General features: G+C 42.2%; 1 protein-coding gene across 2 annotated transcripts in view; it reads right to left on the reverse strand.

The window, feature by feature from the left end:
- SUFU (SUFU negative regulator of hedgehog signaling) overlaps positions 1-24864 on the reverse strand; it is a 97892-nt gene that overhangs the window by 58067 nt on the left and 14961 nt on the right. For both annotated transcript variants that reach the window (XM_027672470.1, XM_027672471.1), the window contains exon 3: positions 10554-10690. In XM_027672470.1, coding sequence (XP_027528271.1) covers positions 10554-10690 — 137 coding nt within the window. The remainder of the gene's footprint in view (positions 1-10553; positions 10691-24864) is intronic.

A 24864-nucleotide genomic window follows, 5' to 3' on the forward strand; every position in this document is an offset into this window, starting at 1 on the left:
GGACATGAGTTGACAGAATTAAAAGGGACAGCATCAGTTGAAATCCAGCCAACTCAAACTGGGCCTAAACCTACTTTATCTAAATTGCAGTAGCAGCTACAAACAAGCCTTCTCTTTCAGGCTGCACTGAGATCCCTCACTTACTGCCTAGAAATACTATGCAATCAGTAAAGCAGTCGGGGAAGACAGCTTTCCTTCTATTTCAACGAAGTCTTTTATAAGGAACAAAGACTTTCTGTGCCTCTGCTCCTGGCACAAGGTCTCTCCACGCCTTAGTGTCAACCTATCCTTTGGGGCTGGAGAAGGTCAGAGACCTGTTCCCAGCCAAGAGCTAGAAATTGGAGAGACAACAGTGGCTTCCATGGCAAGGCACATGAGTCCTGCAGGAGAAGAAAAAAGACCAAACTTCAGGAGATTAGGGAGGTGGAGAAGAAAAGGCTTTAATTTATGTTATATAGCCAGCTCACTGACAGTGTAACACATAGACTTTTCATCCTCCAAGTCAAATGAGAGTACAGGTGTCTTTGGAAACTCCTGGGTTTTCAGTCATGCTTTCCTACTGCTGCACTTCTGACGGGGAGGAAGCTTGGAGGAGCCCAGTCCAGGTTCACATCACCAGTGCTAACAAAGCAAAAGGCAATGTTGCACAGCAGTGGTGCTGGTCCCTTCCTCTCATGTTCCTGCACTTTTTAAACCTGGCCAGAGGGCTGCAGCGGCTTTTTTATCACAGCAGAAATAGAAATTTTGTGGAGAAGAGATTTGTTGGTGTGGCAAAAGGGCCCAGCAAGTCCCCAGTTAAGGCCACAGAGATGCTACTCACCAAAGGCAGCAAAAGCTAAATAACTGCCAGCTTGTGCCATCAGTGGCTGACGAAGGGACAGTGCTTGAAGGCACAGGGCAGAACTGAGCCTGGCACTGGGGTGCCTCCAGTATTGCAAAGGGGCAGCAGCCTGCCCATTCTGAACAGGAAAAGAAGTAAATATAACCAGCAAAAACTAAGGCCATGCAACTTCATTTATGCTGCCAGGAAGAACAGGGCACACCACCCACGTGGTGGCAGAACCACACTCAGCAGCATTCACAGCTGTGTTCCTGCTCTATGTCCTCAGCTAGTTTACAACCCACACCTGAAACCACTCTGACCAAAAGAGGACTGACAGAGAGGAAGGACAGGCCACCACGTGTGTGCTAGTTCACAGCCTGGGAAGTCTCAGCCACGGCCAGGGCCACTGCAAAGTTCTTCTCTTATGACTGGCAAAAGCCTGTGCCTCAGCACCCACCAAGAAAACAGAGGTGGGTGTTTCCCTTCCTCACAAGTGAGGATAAAAGCACTGGACTGTGACGGTCCCACAGATTAGTCATACAAACTGACAAATAATATTAAACTTTGCCAGCCTGCAGAGAGGGGCTGCATTAATTTAATTTGTGGAACCCAGAAGCACCTCTGCATGCTGACCCAGGCACCAGTCTTAGTGTCACCAGTGCCAAGATCTGTCCTCTCCATCTTTTCCAACTGAAAGGCTCCCTCCACTGAAGAGCCTGGGTGTTGCAAACAGTCAATACGGGTACAGCTGGTCCTTATAGACCCCTACTAATGGTTGGCAGGACCACCTTAACATTAAAAACAGGTGCTGGAAATTTAAAGTTTCTTGAAGGGGGGGGAAAGAAAAGCTATAATAATGAGTTCCAATGAGTTCTGCTGGACCATACCCATAGCAGTCACAGAAAAAAACCAACATGGATTAGAGAAAAAAGTTTGATACCGAAGACTAAACAATTAGAAGGTTTCTTAAGACTTGCTATGTCAGGAAAGCGGGTAGGACAGAAGCTGCCCCATTCTTCAACAGCACTCAAAGAAAAACACAAATAAAGCCACACCACGACACTAATGTTTCTCCTCTGAGAGCTCAGGTATACAGTCAAGTCAGCATGGGTTAAAACTGCACGCACAGGTTGAGGTGGGTGTGAGACTTGGCTCTTGTGCTGCAGGAAGGGTTTCCTGCATCTGGCACTGCTCCTGTGCCAGCTGAGGGGTGCACTCACACAAGGAGAGCAGAGCTGCCACAGCAGGATGAGCCTCATCTGGCGGGACGTGCAACAGGCATCCGGCATCCAGCACTGGGCAGGGCAGGGCACGGCAGGGCAAGCACACAGTGCCAGCAGACAAGTTCCAACCCTTGAGCATCCTGAGCAGTAACAGCAACAAGATGGTAAGAGTAAATCTGGTCCCAGCTTCAGTGTTTTCCCTGCACAACCTTGGGACAGTATTTCAAGAGAAGATGCATTTATGTGCTTGTGGAACATCTGCTCTTAGAGTCATCCTTTCCACAGACAAAAACATTTTCCATGAGGTCTCCTCAGCGTTGTATGATTGTCAGCTTTGCAGACAGATGCTTCTCTCTGGATTACTTGTAGTGCTGCATAAGATTTATTTGTGATCTACAGCAGGGAGTAAAAAGGGTCAGGTCCATCTGCAACAAGCACTTTGCTGCAACGCTTTTCAAGACTATTTACAAGAGTTACATTTGGCAATTCCCTCCCTGACAAATTCAGAGCTGCCAGCCAGCTCTGGAGGAAGCCAGCAACAGGTTTGAGACTAAAGCACGAGCTTGATAGCTGCCTGTCGTGCCCAGCACATCAGCCAACCACTCTGCACACCAGCAACCGGTTTATCAGCCAGCACATTATTTGGTACCGGTCACAGCACGTATGTCCCAGCTGGAAACGAGGGGATGTGACAAGGCTGGCTTAGGAGATGAGGGGAGGGATGGGAAGTATTGGGGAGATGGGCTCACAGGCAGCAGTGTGGGGAGAAGGGGATTTGTTGCAGCAGTGCAGGACACAGAGGGGCTAGTGCACAAAGACACAAGGGACCAGGCTTGATCCGAGCTGCTGCTCACAGAACAGCTTGTTTTATGGGAAACATCTAAGAGGAATTAGGCTAAAACCCAACCAATTTCTCATGGACCACTGAATAACTATCAGATGATGAGAGCTTTTGGCCATGACAAACTTGGGTTAAATTGGAACCAGTGACTTAATGTTTCCATACCCCTTTGCAGAATAAGGGCATGCAGCCTGCACACTCGGGTGAGTCCTGTTCACCTACGGCAATTTACTGCGCTACAGTTTCAGCGTTTGCGCAGCAGAATTCACTATGCAACAGGTTCTGCTGAAACAAAATTGATGTTGATTTATACTTTGTAGAACTAAAAAATGCAGTTAATCCCCCCCTCTTGTTTTTAATCTAAAATCCTGGAATACTATGGAGGAGCCAGGGCCAGCTCTACACTGGAAATGGGTCAATATTACAAACAGATGATAGAAAAAATATATATATTTTACAGAGCCATAGCAACCAGAAGAGAATAATAAATCAGCCTGGGGTTGGGGAAAAAAAAGATAAAGGCACAGTCAGGGAAAAATATATATGAATTACTGGGAGATTTTATTTGGCTTTAGTCATCCTACTGGGAAGAAATAAACACTGTTTTACAAACAAGCTAGACAAGCTTCATTTGTATTCAAGGAAGCAAGAAGTTTGTTTTGGGTTTGGAGTTTGGTTGTTTTGGTTTTTTTTTCCTTTTTACACACAGAAATTGGCCTGTGTCAAGAATATTTGAAAACATGTTGGCAAAGAAAGAGTCACTGAGGCTATTACACTGAAGCTTTCTGGACTCCAGAAGATCTGAAGATGAGGCCTAGTGGTTACGGCAGGGCAGCAGGTGTCAAGTTATCTGCTGGCTTAATGGCTGCACGTCTGTGACCCCAGTCAAATCACTTAATCCCACTGAGCCCCATTTTCAGAGTAAAAGTTATAGTGCCTGTCAAACATGAAGTGCCTCTGTGGCTCAGACTAAACTAACTTGAATCAGACGAAAACTGCTGAATATAAAGAGTACATCTGTACCTGCAGTCCTTACAACTTCTGTAATGAGCCTTGTTTAAAAAAAAAAAGGGGAAACTGCAGCATACAGAGATAGCATAACAGCCCCAGACTGATGCACTGGGACATCAAGCACATGGGCAGGAACAGAGTGTGTGTGTTTGAGTGTGTGCTTCCTCAAACTGGAGACAAGCTGTCATAAAATAATTTCCACCTAAAGAAAGTATGACATGTCAGAAATTACTAAAGAAAGCTACCCCATTTTGGGCTTGCTTTTGAGCCTGGTGGCCGGAGGCTTATGCAGCTGTGCTGCCTCAGGCACTTGCAGGCGTCAGAACCATCCTCCTTTCCAGCTTTGGGAAATTGGCCCACAGACTTGAATCATGACAGAGGACAGGAGCTTGTGGATACTAAGTCCCTACAGGTTTCACAGAAATAACTAAAGAATAAGAGAATATATTTCATTGCTTATACTCTGAAAAGGGAAATCCTCACCATGACAGTGCAGAGGTGTCTGCAGGGAAAAAAACCCCACATAACAAACCAGCTACAGTTAGTTTGGTCATTGTTTTGACATGTTGTTATCAACATGTATAACTCATTATGTACCTACTGGAATTGGTTGTCCAATCCACTTTTCAAAAGTAATAAGTTTTCTAAGGAATAATTAATGTAGTTTTCTCCTGAAGTAATCAGCTGAAATCTACATTAAATTGCCACTGTTGAACTTAACATCTTGCATGCTTACTTTCTTTGCCTGTACATTTGGTTACTACTGTTTTGCAATCCCAAGACACAAACAGCTTCCTACTACTGACTAGTCAAAGATTAAATACTAAAATTCAACTTTTAAATTAGTTGAGACATCAAACTCACATTTAAACATCTTTCAGTGCACTAGTAATCAGGAGACTATGAAAAAAGATAAATTATATATTTATGGAAACACAGAAAATTATATTTAGAAGACCTAGTCATTCAAGACATAATTATAATATAAAGGAGATTTAAGAAGTCTCCTGCTTTGCCCTCACCTAAAGGAAGGATCAGCTCTTCCTGACAAATATCCACGAAGAATAGTTTGACTTGTTCTCAAAGGTATGCAGCAATAGGGAATCTGCAACTATTCAGTGCTTCACTGCACTTGCCATTCAAAAGTTTTCCTAATGACAAACCTTAAGCCTATTTTACAGAAATTTTCGTAGCAATAAGTCTCTCCTATCCCCAGTAGGGGATTACTTTATTTATTACTTTGTTCCTTACAGCAACCTTTTGCATGTTTGAAGACTGTTCTCTCATCTTCCTTCCATCTTCTCTTCCCTAGACTAAACAAACATAACTCTTTTGATCATTCCTCCGCAGGTCATATTTTCTAGACCTCTGGATCATTCTCACTGCTCTCCTCCAGGCTCTCTCCAATTGGGATGCATCTGACTTGAAGGCTTTCACCTAAAATGAGATACAGTGCTCTCCCTTTCTCTTGCAGTGCCATCTATCATATGCCATACACAGAACATTTCTATTCGTACATCAGAATAATTTCACTTCTATCTCTCAGCGTGAAGAGGATGTTGGTTTAGGTATAGCTTATTGGTGATAGTAACTCCAAATAGTTTTCCTCTCCTTTCAGATCTGCTGCCTTTCCCCAGGTGATTTCACTGGATTACTCCTGTCAGGACAGGACCTCACACCTGTTGCACCTCCCTGCCCTTACTGCACATCAGTACTTCGGACTGTTTCTGCAGGTTGCTGGAATTCAGGCTGTTCTGAATTCCAGCCCTCTGTGCCATAGTGCTTTGCTGTGTCTGCAGATTTCATCAGGACACTCTGCATTTCATCATCCTGATCAATACCAAAGTGCATGAGCTCTACGACAGATTTTAGAGGAATCCAAACTCTACACAGCTTTTGTGGTTGATGACTACATATTGCCAATTACTCAGTCGAAATATCCAACCAGTATTGTATCCATCTTCTTTACCTTTTATCAAGATCACATTTCCTCAGCTCACTCACATACTTGCTAGAAAGGACAATTAAAAAAAATCTCACTACTAACAAGGTAACCAACATTCACTGCTTCCCATGGTGCCTGGTACTTTGTCACAATTAATTTGTTCTGATTTAATCTTGATAAATCCATGCTGGAACAATTTTTTGCTTTTGCATTTTGGGGGTTTGTTTTTGTTGTGGTTGTTTTTGTTTGTTTGGGGTTTTTTCCAGTATATTGCTCTCAGGACACAGTCAGGCCCTTGAAAACAATCTAAATTTACCTTAAAGAGAAAAAAAAGTGCAGATTTTAATTTCAGAAAAACACAAACCATAGTCTCTCTATAGTGAGCAAGTATTGTAATACTGCAGTACATAAAGAGTTAAGCTCTGGATAAGCTTTCTTTAGGCAAAGCGTTTCTTCTTTTTCATTTGAATTGAAGTATAAATTTGTTCTACCATGAGATATTCCGAGTATAGCCACGAACCATGACAAGCTAAGGTCATTGAATTGTGCAGTTTCATTTTCAAGGTTTGAGGGTTCGGGTTTTTTTTTAAACTAAAAATAACAGAGTTGGAATTTGTGGTCATGGTCAAACAGTGATAAAATTAAGAACAGATAAAGCCACAAATAAAACTTTTTGAGGCTTTCAAGCTTGGTTTTGTTGAAGGAGGGTAAGTAGCGTCCTTTAATCAAAAGCACAAAGCATCAAGTGCTTGTTACAGTGAACAGAGAAGCCAAGGCTCAAAGAGGTTTGAAATTCAATGCAAAAGACTGCTTTTCTAAAGCACAGCCACAGCGCAGGAGAGAGAGAAACAAAGGAATGCAACATTCATTTGCCTAGAAGTGTTTGTTACAAAAATACACCTCTTGCAATGAGACATACTTTGCAACTGCAATACACGGGAATAATATTCAGGACAGCAGTAGCTGCTAGATGAGTATTCAACTCGGTCATCACCACCTGAAAATGCTCAGGCTCAGCAGGAGTATAACTATACCTTACTCTCCCCCAGCTTCAACTGGACTCAGCAAAGTGCCTCTATGATAACTAAAAAGTTGGCTTTTATCAAGAGATAAGAATTTAGCTCTTAGCATAGCTTTCAGAGTAAACAATCTTTTGACATGCGAAAGTGCTTGGAGCCCATCCAAAAAGTTTCTGCCGGTTTTATTCTTTTTCTTACTTCTTGTTCAGGGTGGATTCATAAGCATTAGTTAAGTTGTTTCAGTTCATCAAATGTTTTTAAGGCTACTTTGGAGTATTAAAGAGACTCCACAGATATTTTTTTTAAACAACCAAAGAGGACAAAGTTAAGGTACATACACCAGAGTCAAACAACGCTTGTCACTGTTGCATTTGACAAATGCTTAAAGTGGTACAGTCAGAAAGAACTTGAGCAAAAAGAAACCTTTCATCATGTAAAACAATGCTGTCGTGCCACAGCCTGCCTCGTGCTCAACGGGCTTCAGAAGAGCCAACCCTTCAAATACTTCACAGTTTTAAAGTTTTGACATCTAACCAGAGAAGTCCTGTAAAAAAAAAAAAAACAAGGAAAAAAGACGACGGCAGAAGCTCACTTGGCTTTTCAGAGTGAGAATGTCAAACTGGGGGAAATCCTACTAGGCCAAAAAGACCAAACCAGTAGCATTGCTGAGGAATAGGTGACTGGTTACCCAGGACTGATGCAAGGGAGAACGTGGGAACTGCTCTGGAGATTGCCAGCCTCAGAGGTGACAGCTCGTGGAGGTAAAGCAAAACAAAGTGGGACACATTACATGTAGCAGAAGGATTCGGGACTCTGAAGAGCAATGGAGCGAGAGAGCTTTGACTAAATTAGAAACTTACTGCATCTAGCTGTGGTCAACTGGTATGGCCCTGAGAGATCAAGAAGAAACATGATAGAGTATGCCCCATTACAAGTCTTACTTTTAAATGCACCATCTTGTTAGGATTAACCTGATGTCTTTAGAAGATTTGAGTCTGAGAAAGTTCTTATTCAAAAGAGACATATGATATCCAATTTGTACTGAAATAAACCTAGAGCTTGTTCACTTGTTGCAACAGCATACAGATTCCCTTTTTACAAGACAAGGAATGGTTGGTAACACTTGGTGACAGCACAAAGCTGCTTGCTTAAGGGCATGAAGCATTATGGAAAAAAAACCCCAAAAATCCAACACTTCTGTAATATTTTAAGAAGCCTCTGCAGGTCTCTTGTCCAGCCTGCCTATTTGAAGTGGAGCCATCACCAATGCTAGATCAGGGCCAACTTGGCTTTGTTGAACCAAGTTCCGAACATTTTCGGAAACAGAGATCCAGCATCCCTCCTATAAACCATTCTCTGTCCTTTGCCACTCTCCTTGTGCACAAATTTTCCCTGAAGCCCTTCCAGGGCCTCCCACACTGCAATTCAGAGCTGTAGTCCCTTGATGTATTATCTAGGGCTTGACCCCACAATCTTGTAACTACTCTCCCAACAGCTGTAGGCTCAGATTAGATAACCCTGGCCTTCTCTTCCCAGGCTAAACTGACCCTGCTCCCTCCAGCTCTCCTCATAGCTCATGTGCCCTAGGACCCTGACCACCTTGGACTACCTCCAGTTTTTCAGTATCTCTTAAACTGGAAGGCCCAAACCATAACACAGTATTTTAAGTGAGGCCTCCCCAGTGCCATGCCAAAGAGTTAATAACTTCCCTTAATCTGTTGCTCATGCTCTTCCTAAGGTAACCCAGCATGTGGTTTGCCCATTGTCCAATGAGTGTAGTGTTGGCTCATACCCCCTTTCATAGTAAAAGAAAGAAGTCAATTTATGATTCATACACTGTTGTTTTTCATAATGCAAATTGAGAGCTAAACACCCAGAGGCTAGAATCTGTTAGCGTGTATTTGAGCAGTGCCTTTAAAGAGTCATGGTGGATAGAAAGTCAAAACCAGCATGGATAAGCAGTGGATAACGCTGGAGGGCCTGAGAAGTTCACACCAGATTGATATGTATGTGCACAACCACTCTTTTCAGTCTAAAAACAGTTCTTTGGCTTTGAGGTCAAAAAGGTGGGACTGCATTAGTGCAGGAACCAAACAAGGGAAGTTTCTGCCCCAAGTGCCAGCTTGGTCACCAAGAAGTTTGCCCTAAAGTACCTTACCAAATGCTGTTTCACTCTGCAGACCTTCTCTCACCCATGAAAAGACAGAGACAAACAAGCAACTGCTATAGAGAGGCTGCTTAATGAGTGAACAGAAGGCACGGAAACTACTCTATTAAAGAGACAGTTATGAGAACCTACCATGGACTAGAAAATTTAAAAGCCTCCAAAAGGGGCCTTAATGTAAGGTAAGTTAACATGAAAGATATATGTTATTTTATATCTAAGAGGGAGACTTTAGACACAGATGTTTTCTTTGGACTCTGCAATCATTGCACAGAAAATGTGGGTATGAATTCATCGCTGCATGGTCAGTATCAAAGAGCTATTGTACAATACAATTTAGGCAGGAACGGGAACCTCAAACAATGGCAAAAATAATGACAGTCACATGGATTCAGATGCTTAACAGTAGCAAAAATCAAGACAGAAAGATGAGCCAAATTTTGGATGGCAAATGGGAAAGACAGCTACACAGTAAAGGTTACAAAAAGACAAGCAATTGTTTGTGCTGCCACTGGTCTATGTCAATCAATATTTAGAAAATACCCCACAAGAGTTGCCACTGCCTCAGAGATTTGTCACAGATGTTAGCTGAGCAATCACATTCTTATCCAGACCCTTTCCCTTTGAGAGTCAGCCAGCTGACTGAAGACCAGTGACAGAATCAGAAGTTACTGAGCAATTTATTAACTAGTAGAGCAGGTACCAAATGTTAGAAATTCAATAATCATTGATTTAGAAGGTACTTTACCTGCAAAGGACCTCAAACTAGGTTAAAAAATGTTCTTCAAATATTTTCATTCAGATCTTGTGATCCTGCAAAGTGCCTTTTAAGTACATTAGGAACTTAGCCATTCCACAAGTCTTCATGTGCTAACACTGAAACTAACATTCAATCTACTGATATAAATGAACCCTGAAAGAACAGTGCAAGAGGGTCATTTGTAGGCACCTTGGTTCCCAGTTTTCTGGCAAGTCTCCATCTGCATTAATGATTCACAATTGTTAATTCCTTGGCCCTCCCAGCCTTAGCATCCCTTAGGACTTTTACATTTTCACATCTCAAGAGCTCTGTGTTTACATACATTGCTACTCCTCAACTGCAGGAACCATTGGAAGAGATTTGGTTGTGAAGGAGCTGCAATGTTTTTGGAAGTTATAACCCTTCTGCTGAGAAATAACACTTTATCAGATGGCTGCTCCTGAGCCATTCAGGATAAGCAAATGTGTTTTTCTTTCTGAGAAGATGAATCCAACTATGCAGGAAAGAAACAAAGAGTCACTGGGCAGAATTCCTATAGTTACTGGCTGTTCTGTACCTTCAGCTTTTCAGTACTTGGGACTTGCAGTTACCTGAACAGCAGTTGGTTCTGTCCCAGCAAGCTGGGCTGATGGAAGGAACACACTCTTTTGGGTTCCCACACAAAGACAACTCTTAAGATTTGATTGGGTGCTGATGAGAAAAGCATCACACGGTGTAACAGATGTGCCCCTTCAGAACCAGAGCAGGAAAAAGCGAGGCTGTCGTACCTGACTGGAAGACGTATCTGGCCAAGCCCTGCATCAGCTCTGCTGGCCATGTGGGCGGCGCCGACTCCCCTGTTTCTCTCTTCAGTCGAAATGTCAGCTCAAATCCGAAACCACTTGGTCCATCTGTTCCCGTAAACCTGAAGGGAATGAAAAAAAAAAGTCACAACATACTTCTTGTAACCAGAGCAGGCTTTAAGCTTAGGACCATGGAAAAAGGATGAGTGTTCTCCTCATAGAAAAGACAAATTTAGAACTTCTCTTTCAGCCTACTTTGGCTCAAATGGCATAACACGGTTAGATTAGCTGAGGCAATACAATTTCAAAGATAACTATCAGAGTAGTGTTTTCAGTTAGAATAATGCAGCCTTGGAACCATGACTTCTTTCCTGGGACTGGTGGGATTTTCAGCAACCTGAATCTGTTTTTGAAACATCACTGTAAGTTTTGCACTGGCAGCTAAATGGGAACACTGAAGAAAGTGCATAACAGAAAATAATGTTATTCTGCCCTTGTGAATTCAAATTTCTATGCATTGAGAAGTGGGATGCAACTGAAGTACTGGGTAGAAGGTTTCTGGGTTGAAACAGCTGAACATTCTGATGTACAACACACAATTTCTATGTTGCAAATGGTCAGCAGGGGAGGGAGAAACGAGGAGATGCAGGCAGAAAGTCAATAACCTCTCCCACAATGCACTAATTCCTAAATCCCCAGCAGCTAAAAATGCCACATTTGCCTGTGGAAAATAAGAAACCTCATGGAGAAATATATAAGCCTGCAAACTTGAAAGCAAGTTGGGAACATTTGTGTGATTCCTACCACTGTCATTGCATCCCTCGCTCATTTGCTGTAACTGTTCCACAAAGGCAGAGGAAAGAAGGAAGGATTTACACTGAGCATAAAGACACCTTACAGAAGCTTTCATAAACTAGTATCATTCTGCAAGTTCAAATCTCCAACACCTGCAGCCATTGGCAAACTCTCTGGAGAAAGTTTGCAAATGTCTTGGATGTTTGTACCTTGCTGGCACACATGAAAGGTATGATGCATAAAGGTTTAATAACACTGTACTACTTCTAAAAGCAGTCAAACAGAGCAGTCTGGAAAGTAACAAAAGCACTTTCCATTTGAAAAACACAGCTCACCAGCAGTGCAGTGACCAGCTGCAAGTGTTGGAAGGACTGTTCCAGTAACAAGGGTTTGAAGCAGAAATGATTTATAATGACAATGATGAGTGTTAAAACTGATCAGACTTAAGCATCGATGCAAATCCACCATGCAAAGTAACTCTGAAGATTCTCCAAGGAAAGTGTGATTGTAGTTGACTATCAAATGTTGTAATAAAAGTAGCTGAGAAACAAACCCTAGGACAGAACTAGACTATGGGACATCCCAAAATGGTAACAACAGTAATTACAATTACAATGCATCTCACACGATCTGAGATAGAGCGTATGCAGGAAGGAAACCTCAAAATTAGTATTTTTTAACTGCATGTGGCCCCAGGTATAAAACCTGAAAGCTGCAACACAGCATTAAGTTTCTGTGTTAAGAGATCTGAATATTCCACATAGTTTGCTTTATGCTGAACCTTCCTGTTTTGAGTGAAAGCTTCTTTTTTTTAAAATGCTAAGGAAAAAAAATTTGGAAAAAGAAATCCGTGATTGAAAACAATAAAGTATTGAAAGTCATTCTGACATCTGCAATAGTGGAGTAAACAATCTAGCAAATATTAGTATAACAATATACAAGCATGCCCATTTTTATTTCTCTCAACATTATCCTCAACAAAGAATTTGAGAATTAATATTACAGAAACAAATTCTCTATGAACAGGGCAGAAAACCCATTTCAGAATGCTCAGCTGGTACATATGAAACCTCTTTTAGGAAAGAAATACACCTTTATGCAACAATCATTACATTTGGTTCTCAAACAAAGCAAGAGATTATTGAGTAACCAGCCATCCAGGAATCTGGATGTGGAGTGAATCCTGTGTCCTGCAACCATGGAGGTCTACCAAACAGACTGATACAGTACAGTGACAGCCTCACTAATGCAAAGTTGTACTTTGTACATCCAAGCACCCCTGCAGTATTTTATTAGTTTCACATATCAGCTAGCAAAGGAAAAATACAAATATTTCTTAAAGGGAGAAACAAAAACACTTCAAAGTGGATAATTTTCAAGGACTGATTCCAGGAAAAACCAGAAACTGAAACACATTATGAACGGGTCAATTTTAAGAAAGATCAAAGTCAACAAAAAGCCTTCAAGCGGATCTTTCACAGTTAAATTTTTTGGAAAGTAAGATGGCTCCCTATTGAATTTCCTCCTTTCAAGACATGTTCTGAAACAACACAGCTTTACTTCTAATATGCAATAAGCTAGAGTTTAGTGGGCTTTTTTTTAACTTCTTGGATCTCTGCTTCTCAGAAGTAACTGTTTAAAGGAAGACCACATATGCTCTATATCGATCCCTATGAAAGTTACTGATTAACAGAAGTGTTCAAGTGAGTATCCATCAAAGCAACATTTAGGAAACCATTGCAGCTCAGCAACATACCAGTAGTCACAAAGCAGTAAAACTGACAGGCGACATTACTTACATCGATTTGTTCACATAGTAGTGAAAGTCTCTAAAACAGAGAAGAACTACTAAATAGAATAAAAGATAAGGAAACAAGCACTAAGTTACTTCTCTTCTAAGATTTAAAAAAATTCCTGAAGAATCCATATGTATCTTCCAAAGAAAACTCAGAATATACAGCAGCATCAGCATACAATGCTTGTAATTTCAAATTCTTAAATTACCAGTTAAATATTAGAAAAATCCTATTTGCACATAAGATTTAAAGATTAGATTTAAAATGTTTTTGAATAGTTAATGGTCACAGTTTGCTGAAAATACACAGCTTTGTTACAGGGAAAATTTAAATGCATGCAATTCACTTGTACTGTGCAGCTGCTCTGAAGTAACAGTCTATAAAGCAAAAGTCTTTGATCTGTTTAATTTTAGGTTAGTAATCTGGTTTTGAGGAAATTGTGACACATGGCTTTAAAACCTTGTGATTATTTTGGTAACTTTTTGTGTCTAATTTAGACGAGTCTTTCAGAGGAAGAAATATTAATATTCATAATGTAATTAGGACAGTAATTTTCAGTTAGTATTTTTTCCAAAGCTTTTGCTTTTATCCTCCAAAAAGGTCTTGTATTTGACAGTAAATTGAATGTAGTTTCAACAGCTGCCATGACATTTCTGTCACTGAACAATGGACCATAATCCAGGATCACAGCTCCCGGCCGAGGTTAGGAAGATGCACCTGAGAATGGAGGCGGACATGAGCTTCAGGAAGTACACAAACCTGTAACCTTGCCACATACTTCTGACCCTTGGTCTAATGAAAATCACCGAGAAGTATCCAGTAGCGAAGTTATGCAGCTTGGCTTCTCTTATGGAAGTCCTTTTCGCTCGGATGCAAGTTCTTACACCAGACCCAACTCCAAAATTTGCCAGTGTAAGAATGCATCAGTCTCCTGGTGGAGAGGCAAGTAGTAGGCACAGCCATCAAATGCATGGGAAATGATTTTGCCCAGTTAGAAGCCCAAGATCTCCAGATACATGTGCCAATGGAACACAGAGGAAATGGCTTATTATCCCTCACAAGGATAAAGAGGCTCCTACCTCATATTCCATGTGGAAACACTGGAATCTCATGGCAGCCTCCTTCTTGCAGCGTATGTCTCCGCTGTTTGAGAATTATCTTAGGGGGATGACAAGGAACTGGACAAAAAAAGACCACACCTTGCAGGCTTGTATGTGTTCAAACTCATGCTTCTTCCCACAAGTTCCAAATTTCCCCCAAACTTCCAGAAAACTTCTAGAGAAGTCAACCACCTTCAGCCAGCCACAGTGAAAGAACAAGCTAAAAAATCCAAACAAGAATTCCAGAAGAGAAAGACCAAACAAGCCTCATTTCCACAAAAAACTGAGTGGAGAGGTGAGGATAACCCATAGATGGAAGAAGTCCTGCTAAAGCACACGGAAGCTGTTACCTTTTCCTCCGCTGACCTTCCCAAGTTCACTGCTACCTGTACCTGTTCTAACTTGCTCCCTTCCACAGCCAGCAAAGTGTCCACAGCAGGTCAGTCTGACCCCAACTCCTGTGTCAGCTGCAGAGCCAACACACTTTGATTACACACTTTGTGACATACAGAAGCAAGATTCTGGCATTATTTTGGGTTGGTTTCTCTGCAAGCTAGGGAGAGAAGGGTGGGATTTTTTGGTCACGATTAGGTTGGTTGGTTTTTTTTGTTTTGGTGGGGTGGTGGTTTTGTTTTTGTGTTTTTGTTTGTTTGTTTAATCTGAAGGTAACTGATTCAGACTACAGCCTATTTAGAACAAAGGCTTTGGAGCTCAGCTCAGCATCTCAACACCGAAGTGCTTTGGAGGTCATTTCTTCAGCAAAACTATTACAATGTAGCAGTCCAAAAGCACCTCAGTTTTACAGCAAGATGATGATCTGAGTGTGTGCAGGAAGGAAACCTCAAAATTAGTACTTTGTATCTGTGCGTGGCCCCAGCTTCATAAGCTGAAGCACAGCATTAACTTTCTGTACTAACAGATCTGAATATTTCAAATAGTTTTATGTCTTGGTTCTGGTGAACCCTGCAGTTTTGAGTGTAAGTTTCTTGTAAACACTTCTAAAATGCTAAGAAGGAAAAAAAATAAATCCATATATTGCCCCAAGACTAAAGATGCTAACTATAAAGAGTCAGCATGGATCATATTGTGCCCACCACTGCTTTGCCCCCTCCAACACAAGGACACATCACCTTTATAGGCGACCCAATTGCAAAGCAACCAGCTAAGTTTTCACAAAAATAAACACTGATGGAGAAATTCTTGGCTTGCTGCATGGCCACTGGCACATATCAGATAGTTTTATATTATGACTACAGCAGTAATGGAAGGCTCTGGTATCTGCCAAGTCAAATCCAACCCTATATTTAATATTAAAACCTTATTTTGTCGCATGAACAAAAATAAACCTTTTGAAAGCCAAGGTCATATATTACATGCCATTCTTTGAGTTAAAACTCCCTTTATCTGTTCAGCAAATCAGCTCAGCAGAACAAACCACGCTGCAGCACTGCTCATACGCTGGAGGAATCTGGCTTGTTCCTTTAATGAGGTAAGAGTTTCACTGATCATGATATTTAGTTCCAGCAAAAGAATCCAAAGAAATAGAGGCCCCTTTATTTACAGAGCTGTGCAGCCGGGCCCCCCGAGCCCCCCGCCACCCTGTGCTCTGCCAGGCCTCTCCTGAAGCCACACACAGAGAACTGAAAAGCTGCTCCCCTCTGCAGCAGAGTACCCAGGGCGTTTTTCACATCAAATAACCCAGCTTAAGAGGATCAAAAGCCAAAGTAGCCCTTTGCTTTAAAAGCAGCTCTGAAAACCAGAGGCTTTTCAGTTTAAATCAAAGCTATTTGCCAAAGCATTTTCATTCTCACTTCTGCAAGGAAGGAGAGAAGGTTTGCCTCACTGCAGTGCAAATGGCTGTATTTCTGCAATTCTGTTTTTGAAAGCTACACAACTCTGGACAAGGAACAGAGTGTACTAGATGTTTATTTTTTGAGAGTTTAAGAGTATGTGTATATAAATATATTAGGTGAACCCATCCCAAAAATGGGAGTTTAGGTAGGGAAATGCTGGCCCTTCACTGTGATTATTTCAGCCAGGGAACAACAAGAAAGCCTTTCAGGGTGTTTGGGGATAGTTAGGACTGCACTTTCAGAAGTCTTAGCTGCACTCCCAGCGGCTCCAGGGAGATAAGCCAGGTCTCTTCTGGGAAGTGAGGAGAGGCTCACAGTACTCTGGACTGACTTCAGTTTTCAGCTCCATCACCACTACTCTCGTGAAGCCACTTAAGATGCCTTTTGCTTCAACTCCCTAATTGCATGTCCCTACATCTTCTACAGAGACAAAGCTCTGCTGCTGGTGAGCTGCTCATTGAAGGCTGCAGAAACACAGTATCACTACATTCCTAAGCCTGATATCAGGAAGAGCTGCTGTTATTTCCATCAAGCAAGCAGTTTTAATTCTACCCCCAAAACACATCCCACCTCCCAAAAAAACCCCAACACAGTAATTGCCAATCCACAGCTTTCAGTACTCCAGACCAGCCTATTAGGACCTTTTAGAAGTTTGAGACACTGGTCAAACCAAGCTGAGGGGCAGTATCCACCAGGACACCAAAGCACTTCAGAGTCCAGCCCTCAATAGTGTTTTAAGACTGCAGAGCCAGTACCCATCCCCGATTTTTCTATTAGCTAGCAAAGAGACTACTATTAGCAACACAGAGGACTGGCATAACAAAAAGCATCAGGGTACCCACTGACTGACTTCACAGGTCCTCACTGAGAGAAATCAAGAGAATCACTTCCCTTTCGCTGCCCATATCTGCTTACAAACAAGCAACACAAAGGGTGACCTCCTCTCTAAAACCCAAGAAGAAGCTTCCAGCAGGCTGTTACAGCCACTGAGCCGAACACTTTAGTTTTTCCATCTCCTAGGAAGGACATCAGGCAAGAGCTGTTGTGCCCCGAACAAGATTATGCACAGTCGGTCTTCAGAATTCAAGCTCCAGGTGCATTACACAGTATCTACCCACTATAAGCTAACGACTCTCAGATTCCAGAGCTTCAGAGGGAAAAAAATAGGGGGGACTCTACCTAGCACTTCCAGCATCTTGCCTAACAGGAAACAGTTGTTTTTAGTGCAGCTGTCAAAGAGTGTAAAACTCTCATTCGAGAACCCCAACGGCAAGCTGGGAGGCTCCTGTGAAGCAATTTCATAAGAAAATAGTCACAGCAGCCCCCTTACATAAAAGATTTTAAAAGTATCCAGAAAAGTTGTTTCAACCAAAACCTACCTGCTTACTCACATATTCTCCTGGATTGTTTCCTGGCACTTAAAAAAGCATCACTTCACATAAAGACATTTGAGAGAAGCAGGGGTGGTTATCTGGATGTCAGATGGTTATCTCTTCACAGCACTCAACAGGAAATTCCATGAGCTCTTGCCACCCCAAACTTGCACACACACACACACACACACACACACACACACACACACACACACACGATCTTACTGGGCTCCTTTCTAGCTTGATTTAAGAAAAATCTTTATGCATAAGCAGGGCAAATACAATCATAATACGAACCCATGTTCAAAGATTTCTCTTCATATAAAATCAAGGTTGGAAAGAAAGTGACACAGTGCTTAGAAATGTCAGTCCATGGCAGCTGCTGCTTAGAGCTTTCTCTTGCAGTACATCATACTGAATGTGTAAGCCATCAACCAAATGGAAAACTCTTCTAGAAACAGCAAGTTAAATTGTTTTTAGAGATTTATTCCAACATCTAAATCCAAACATATGCAGAGGCACTTGCTCTGCAGTTATTTGGTGATGGGTTTCTCAGCTTTCTGAAATGCTCATCTAGGATCCACTTAGAAAGCTTACATTGAGATCGATCTGAGCAAAATTTGTGAATTGATTTGTGCTGGCCAGTATGAAAATAGAGCTGTGATTCACTGAGCTAACATTCAGAGAGTGAAGGGCTATTACAAGGCAGAGGGGACGAGGAGACAAGTTACAGTTTCACTCACATATACACAACACAGATTTCAAAGATTTTACTATTCAGCTTCTTCAAAACTCATCTGGTGACAATCTTGCCCCTGAAGCCTGCAGACTCACAGTTTGAATTTTGTTTTTACAAAATTGTTTCTGTAAATAACGAATGTTGACACGACAGATAAATTGATTTTTCCTCTAAACCTTCATACTACAGAGTCAAGTCAACCTTATTCCTAACTCTGCAGACATAACTGTCTTATGTAATGTCACTAGATAGTGATCAAACTCTGGAATAGGATCCAGGGATGGAATCCAGGGAAGTCAGCCCTCTGAGAAAGCATCGGCTGGAAACTTTCAGAGGTCCCTTCCAACCCAAGTGATCCTATGAAGCATCACAGCCAAGAACACAGGGATGAACTTTTACTACTGGTACCCTGTATCCAGAACTGAGCTGGCAGGACCCACAGCTGGTAATTCTCAAATACTTAAGTTAAACTCGTTTTGAGAGCAGTTACTGTATTCAGCTTCTGCCCAGCTACATGGGAAACAACTCCTGAACTACACTATCTTCAGCCTAGGATGTTAAAGTAAACCACCATCAGTTTTCTGGTCACTTTAATGTGTTGGGCTGCGAGTTAAGGCAGTTTAGGGGTTGCTTCTTTGAGGTTGCTGCTTGCTGTCTCTGTCATGAAAGTAGTAGCATCTGGAAGGAGGACAGCATCATGTTTAGCTGCTGGAGGTTAATTCCTTTGAGCTCTAGAAGCTTGGAAGCATTATTGTCTCACTCTGGAGAGTGCCAACACACAGTCACACATATAGGGATAGTGCAGGTAAGACCAAGGAGAAAAGGCTGCAAAGGCCCTATTGGTGCCAAAAGGATCAATCTGCTTCATTATTAAGTCAGGAAACTTCAGATGATTCTTGAAGTGCTAAAACAGCACCCACGCAAGCTAAGTCTGAACCTCTTGTCTGCTACAAAGTTCTCATCCTCCTCAACAAGTTACTTAGGAATTTGATTTTCAGATGTAAATAATGATACTTCCTTGCTTCAAAGAGCGATGTGACACAGTCACCATATAGGAAATGCTTATATACTCCATCTATCAAGGTCACAAAAACTGGGAAATTAACTCCACATTCTGCACAGCATGGACAAATGAACAAGGGAAATGACTAAAACAACAAAATATGAAACAGGAGGTTGCATGGGATGTGTCACTCCCCACTCCAGCAAAAGATGTTCACATGAGGGCAGTTTACATTATATTTTCTTGATTTTATGGTGCATGGATGAGCTATACCAGTAGGTGATGGTTTCCTCTTCCATTAGTCATAACTAAACTGAGAAGACCAAACCATTTCACTCTCATGATTACCAAAACAACTTATTAAAAATAAATAAATCTATGTGAAATCAAGTAACTAGAGTACTGATCATGTGTTGCAGCTCAAGGGCTCACACATTTCTCCACAGAGCCACTATCATGGCTTCCCATCTCATGGCCAGCAGAACCAGTCCTAACCCAGCCCAGGTGTCCCTGAGAGCAGTTTCTAAACCACCACAACCAGTGCCACAAGTGAGGCTGTGCTTCTTGGCAAAGAAAGTGCAAACAGTCTCACTGCAATGGTCTGGGGAAGTTCCAGAAGAGCTGCATCATCTTAATGCCCACTGAAAGGATCTGGAAAGAAAAGGCTAGGAGTACAATAAGGATTTACTATTGCATTCACAGAACAAGGGTCAGGGCACCAGTGAAATACAAAACTTATCAAGATCTGTATCTTAACATTTTACTTAAGCTCTCTATGCTGCACCTCAGAACTACTCATCCTTCATTTCTACATGGTCCAGCAGAACAGTGCTCATGTTTGGCCTGAGCTGAAGGTGATTCTGCAAACAAAGCACACAGTCACTGCACGACACAGTGTACTAGGGAACATAACCTTTCATCTGCACATGGATCTTGTTTCATATAGGAACTGAATCCTCAGCTCTGATACACAGGGAATGGTAATGCACTTCCACAACTTCACCTAAGGGCTCAGCTGCAACCTCAGCAGGCAAGAGAACATAAGCAAAGGGCCAGTTTGGGCCTGTGTGGCTTGGAAGGACAGCATTGCTGTGCTCGGTGAGCAGCTGGGAGAAGGGCACCAACTTTCCTTGCAGTGTCTGCTGGCTCCTTCCTAGCTCCTGCTGTGGAAAGTTCTGCAGCTGCTGGGAGGAACCCATTCGCATAACAAAAGCGGCTTTCAAAAGCAGTATGGGAGAGTGGAAAGAATAAGAGGAAAAACCCAAAGCCAGAAACTACAGTGACAGATACAGTTATTTTTTTTCAGCATTGCCTAAAGGTCTCAAGCGAGGATCAGGGCTCCATTATGTTACATAGAATATAAACACTGGTGTCACCCATTACTTTCCTGCTGGCTAAAGAACATGTTAAGAAAAATCACGCAAGAAAAAACTTTAGCATACCCTTGAGTACATTTTTAGAACTTGCATATAATTCAGTTCTCCACTGTGCAATAAATGAGCTTGAGGCATAAAAGGTATTTAGGAGCTTTAGGAGCCTGAACTCCAACAGATTTTAAGGACGCTGTGGGCACAAGTATTGTTGACAAAAAGCTGGCAATGTGTGCCTGCAGCCCAGAAAGTCAGGTATGCCCTGGGCTGCACCACAGGAAGTGTGGCCAGCAGGTCCAGGGAGGTGATTCTGCCCCTCTGCTCTTACAAGATCCCAGCTGGAGTGCTGCTCTGGGTCTCCCATCATAAGAAGAAAATGGACTTGTTGGAGTGAGTCCTGAGGAGGGCCGTGAATATGCTCAGACGGCTGGAAACATGCTGAGAGAGATGGACCTGCTCAGCCTGGAGAAAAGAAGGCTCCAGAGAGACCTTAGAGCACCTTCCTAAAGGGGCTACAAGAGAACTGGGGAGGGACTTTTGACAGGGGCATGTAGTGACATGACAAGAGGGAATGGCTTTAAACTGACAGAGGGTAGGTTTAGGTTAGATATTAGGAGGAAATTCTTTACTGTGAGGCTGGTGAGGCACTGGTGCATGTTGCCAAAGGAAGTTGTGGTTGTCCTGTCCGTGGAATTGTTCAAGGCCAGGTTGGATAGGACTTTGAGCAAACTGGTCTAGTGGAAGGTGTCCCTGCCCATGGCAGAGGAGTTGGAACTAGATGATCTTTTAAGGTCCCTTCCAACCCAAACCATTCTATGATTCTCTGATCGTGATGGATCTGGAATTTAGTCCCTGATCTTTCACTTCATTAGGTATAGAAATCAAGACAATACTGCCTTACCTGAGGAGCTGTTACATAGTCTCATTTCATTGGAAAGGGTACACTCAAAAATATACTGATGAGCACCGTGAGAGATCTTAATCAATTAAACAGGCAACAAAAGGCCCTTGGAGCTTGTGCTGTAATTGCAGGGAAAAGAAAGCACCAGACTGCTGGTTAAAGACTCCCAAAAGGGAAACATGAGACAGCTGCAATGAAAAGTCTACTCTAGATACCTTTTTTTTTAATCGGTCTTTAAATGTTAAGCTTCTCTTGCAAGACTATCTTTCCTTTAAAGCATTTGAAACTTCCAGAGGTAGGCTGATATTTTTGTTCTATAGAAATAAACACTTGGCTTGTGAACATTACACAAACTCCATTTGTTGTAAGACAAAATCCAAAAGGATAAAATAGGTCTTTGTATCTTAAAAATAAAACAAAAGAGGAAAGAAATCATCATTCCCCACCTTCCTTTCAGTGGCTCCAGGCTCACCCCTGAAGATTCTAATAGTGGCAGAATAGTTCTGCCTCTCAGCCAAACCACTTCAGTTATGGAAACTGCAAAATGGCTCAGCTTGTCTTTCAAACAGGAATAAAGTTGGGAGAGAGATGTCAGCTTACAGCATATTGCAGTACTGCTTTTTAGTGCAGTAAGCAGAAACACGCTCCTCACGTTCCTGACCACTTTAGGAGGAATAACCAGCCCAGTAAAACACAAGAGTTCAGCATACAGCTCATCACAGCCACTCTGTTACAGAAAATCCCCCATCTATCTCTGAACACTAAATTCTTTGCTTTTCTGCTTAATGTTACTCTTCTGGGTAAAAAAGAATTCAAGGCCCAGAGACATATTATTTTTGCGTAATAAGGTTATACATATGGATTCAACTTAGCTAGGAAATGTCAACTTAAGGCTTGTCTTCATGAGGAAATTTACTGTAACTAGTCTACCAGTATAATTATATTGCCGTAGTTCTACTGGTAAAATTCCCCTGTTGAGCCTTATTCATAACAACAGCTGCCTTTATGGTTTATTTTTGTCGACTATGCCAAAAAGGGCCCCTGCTCCAGAAAGGCCACAACAATTCACAGGGGAGGAGGGGAAGGAGCTGTGCCAGTGCAACTGGAGAGGTAGAAAGAATAACAGTATAGAAATGGCAGTATATCTATATACTAATGAATTATTTGCTACAAAAACCCTCCCAAACCCTATCAGAAAACTATGCTGTACATCAGATATCATTGCAGGTAAGGTATGTGCCAGTTTCATTATGCATTTTGTGGTTTTGGTAAAGGCCCCTGAGCCAGACCCTGCTCTGCATCAGCCCCTCCATGTACATCCTTTTGTTCTTGCCTTCTCCCCAGAAACACACTCTTTCCCCCCACTCCGGCAGCCCAGCAACTGCCCAGGGCCCCTTGGACAGAGCGCTGACCGTCCAAAATAAATGGGTGCTAAAGACCAGCCCCTCTAGTTTACAGTTTACAGGGACCAGGGATAGCTGGAAAGCAAAGAGCACTCTTTGCAAAAAGGATTTTAAAACAATTGCCCTTCATTTAGGCAGTGCAAGAATGCTGAGCTAGACAAAACAATGAGCCATCTGTGCACCCTTCCCTCCTTCCCTTGTCTCTATCCTCTGGGCTTAAATCAGAGCTCCCCAAGAATGGCTGGGTCCCCCTTCACCTCCGCCCACCCTGTTTACAGCCTGCAAAAAAAGCCAGTTTTTTGGCCTCTTTTTTTCCTTCCTTTTTGTTCTTAAGAGCCCTTGCAAAATCTTCCTTTAAACCTCAGCCCTTTGTCAGGTGGTATCCCATCTACCCAGCTTTGTCAAGTGATCAAAAAATGCCTCCCACCAGTGATCCATTCCTTGTTTACCAACCCTGGAGGCAGAGTGGCACTCAGGAGCCCTAGTCACCCCTTTGTCCAAGGAAGGGAATACCATCTGAATGGGAGACCACCAAGATTTGCAGCCCTCTTTTGTTAGCCTGGTGTCACTGCCGATTGGGCCTTGATTCAAAATTGAGATGACAGTAGAGAGGCAGCCGAGTTAGGTAATTGCTATGGAGCCTCCAGTTTAGAAGAGAGAAACACCAATAGCTTAAATATCAAATAACATTGGCAACTTTATTACCAATGGTAATTTGTTGCTACCAATTGTAACCATTGTCTCATTGAGTAACATGTACTGTTCTAGTACTAGTCTGGAAGGCATGTTCCCAACACTAAATCTGAGTTGAGGGAAAAAAAAGGGATTAATAACATTCAGCTCTACCTCTTCAAATATCCACTTTGTTAGTATCCCTATTCCAGGGAGCAAATGGATTAAAAAAGTCAACTATCCTTTGATCTCACAGCTGGAATGGCCACACAGCTCAAAAACACTTTTACCTTCATGTCCCACTGAAAAAAAAAAAATCTTTTAATTCTTAATTTTTAGAACATCCTAAATAGATCTTTATCTCATAAAGCAACCTTTCACCAGAAGACCCAATTTTGATCCTCCCCAGTCACTACTCCTCCTGGTAGGCTGAACTCGATGGGAGAGCAGAGTTTGAAAGCTCTCCCACATCTCCAGCACTAACCCAGCTGGGAGGTGAGAGTAAAGAAGCTCTGCCTCAGATCAACTCTCCTTCCACGTGCCAAGATCATAAATGTGGAAGTTCTGCTGGCAAAAAAAAAAAAAAATCATCCAGCTTGAGCACTATGTCCCTTCCCCTGCATGGCAGCGAGAGGCTCATTTTACTGGGATGCACATGCAGATGCACTACTAAACAGGAAGTGGGGCTTGCCTTCAGTAATGCTCAGCTATAAACCTACTTCCAATTTTTTCCCCATTTTCTTTGATTGAAAGCAGTCCTTCTTGTAAATGCTAAATGAATCTCCTTCAATGCTCCAAAAAAACATTCCAAATCTAGCACAGTTCAAGCATAGTCTCATCCCACAACCTGTGCAGGCAAACACAGATAGACCTCAGCACAAAGAGGGCTGCTCTCCGTAGGTGGCCCACATCTTTTATTTCATTAAGGGTACTAACTACTGCCAACAAATGACATTTGGAAGCCAAGTGTGCAGTGCCTGAGAGGAGGAAAAAATATTTCCCTTTGGTGACCGTAGCTTCAGGGGAGGTCTGCCTCCAGCAGTCAAACACAAGGCTTAGAGGGTTCCGGTGTATTGCAAAGTCATTCAAGGGACACCCTCAATGGGGCACCTAAATTGGCATAATGTTTGGTTTAACTGTTTTTTTCACCTGGGAAATAAGGAATTAAACTTTACAAGATCACACTTGTGCATATGCTTCTTTAAAACGCCTCCACAATTTTTGAACTCATTGGTCAAATTCAATCAAGTCCTTCAAAGGAAGACTTGTCCCCAAAATGTCACATCTCTAC

The sequence above is a fragment of the Neopelma chrysocephalum genome, unplaced genomic scaffold, assembly GCF_003984885.1.
Source record: "Neopelma chrysocephalum unplaced genomic scaffold, ASM398488v2 Primary Assembly neopelma1_97390, whole genome shotgun sequence".
In the NCBI taxonomy this organism is placed as follows: Eukaryota; Metazoa; Chordata; class Aves; order Passeriformes; family Pipridae; genus Neopelma; species Neopelma chrysocephalum.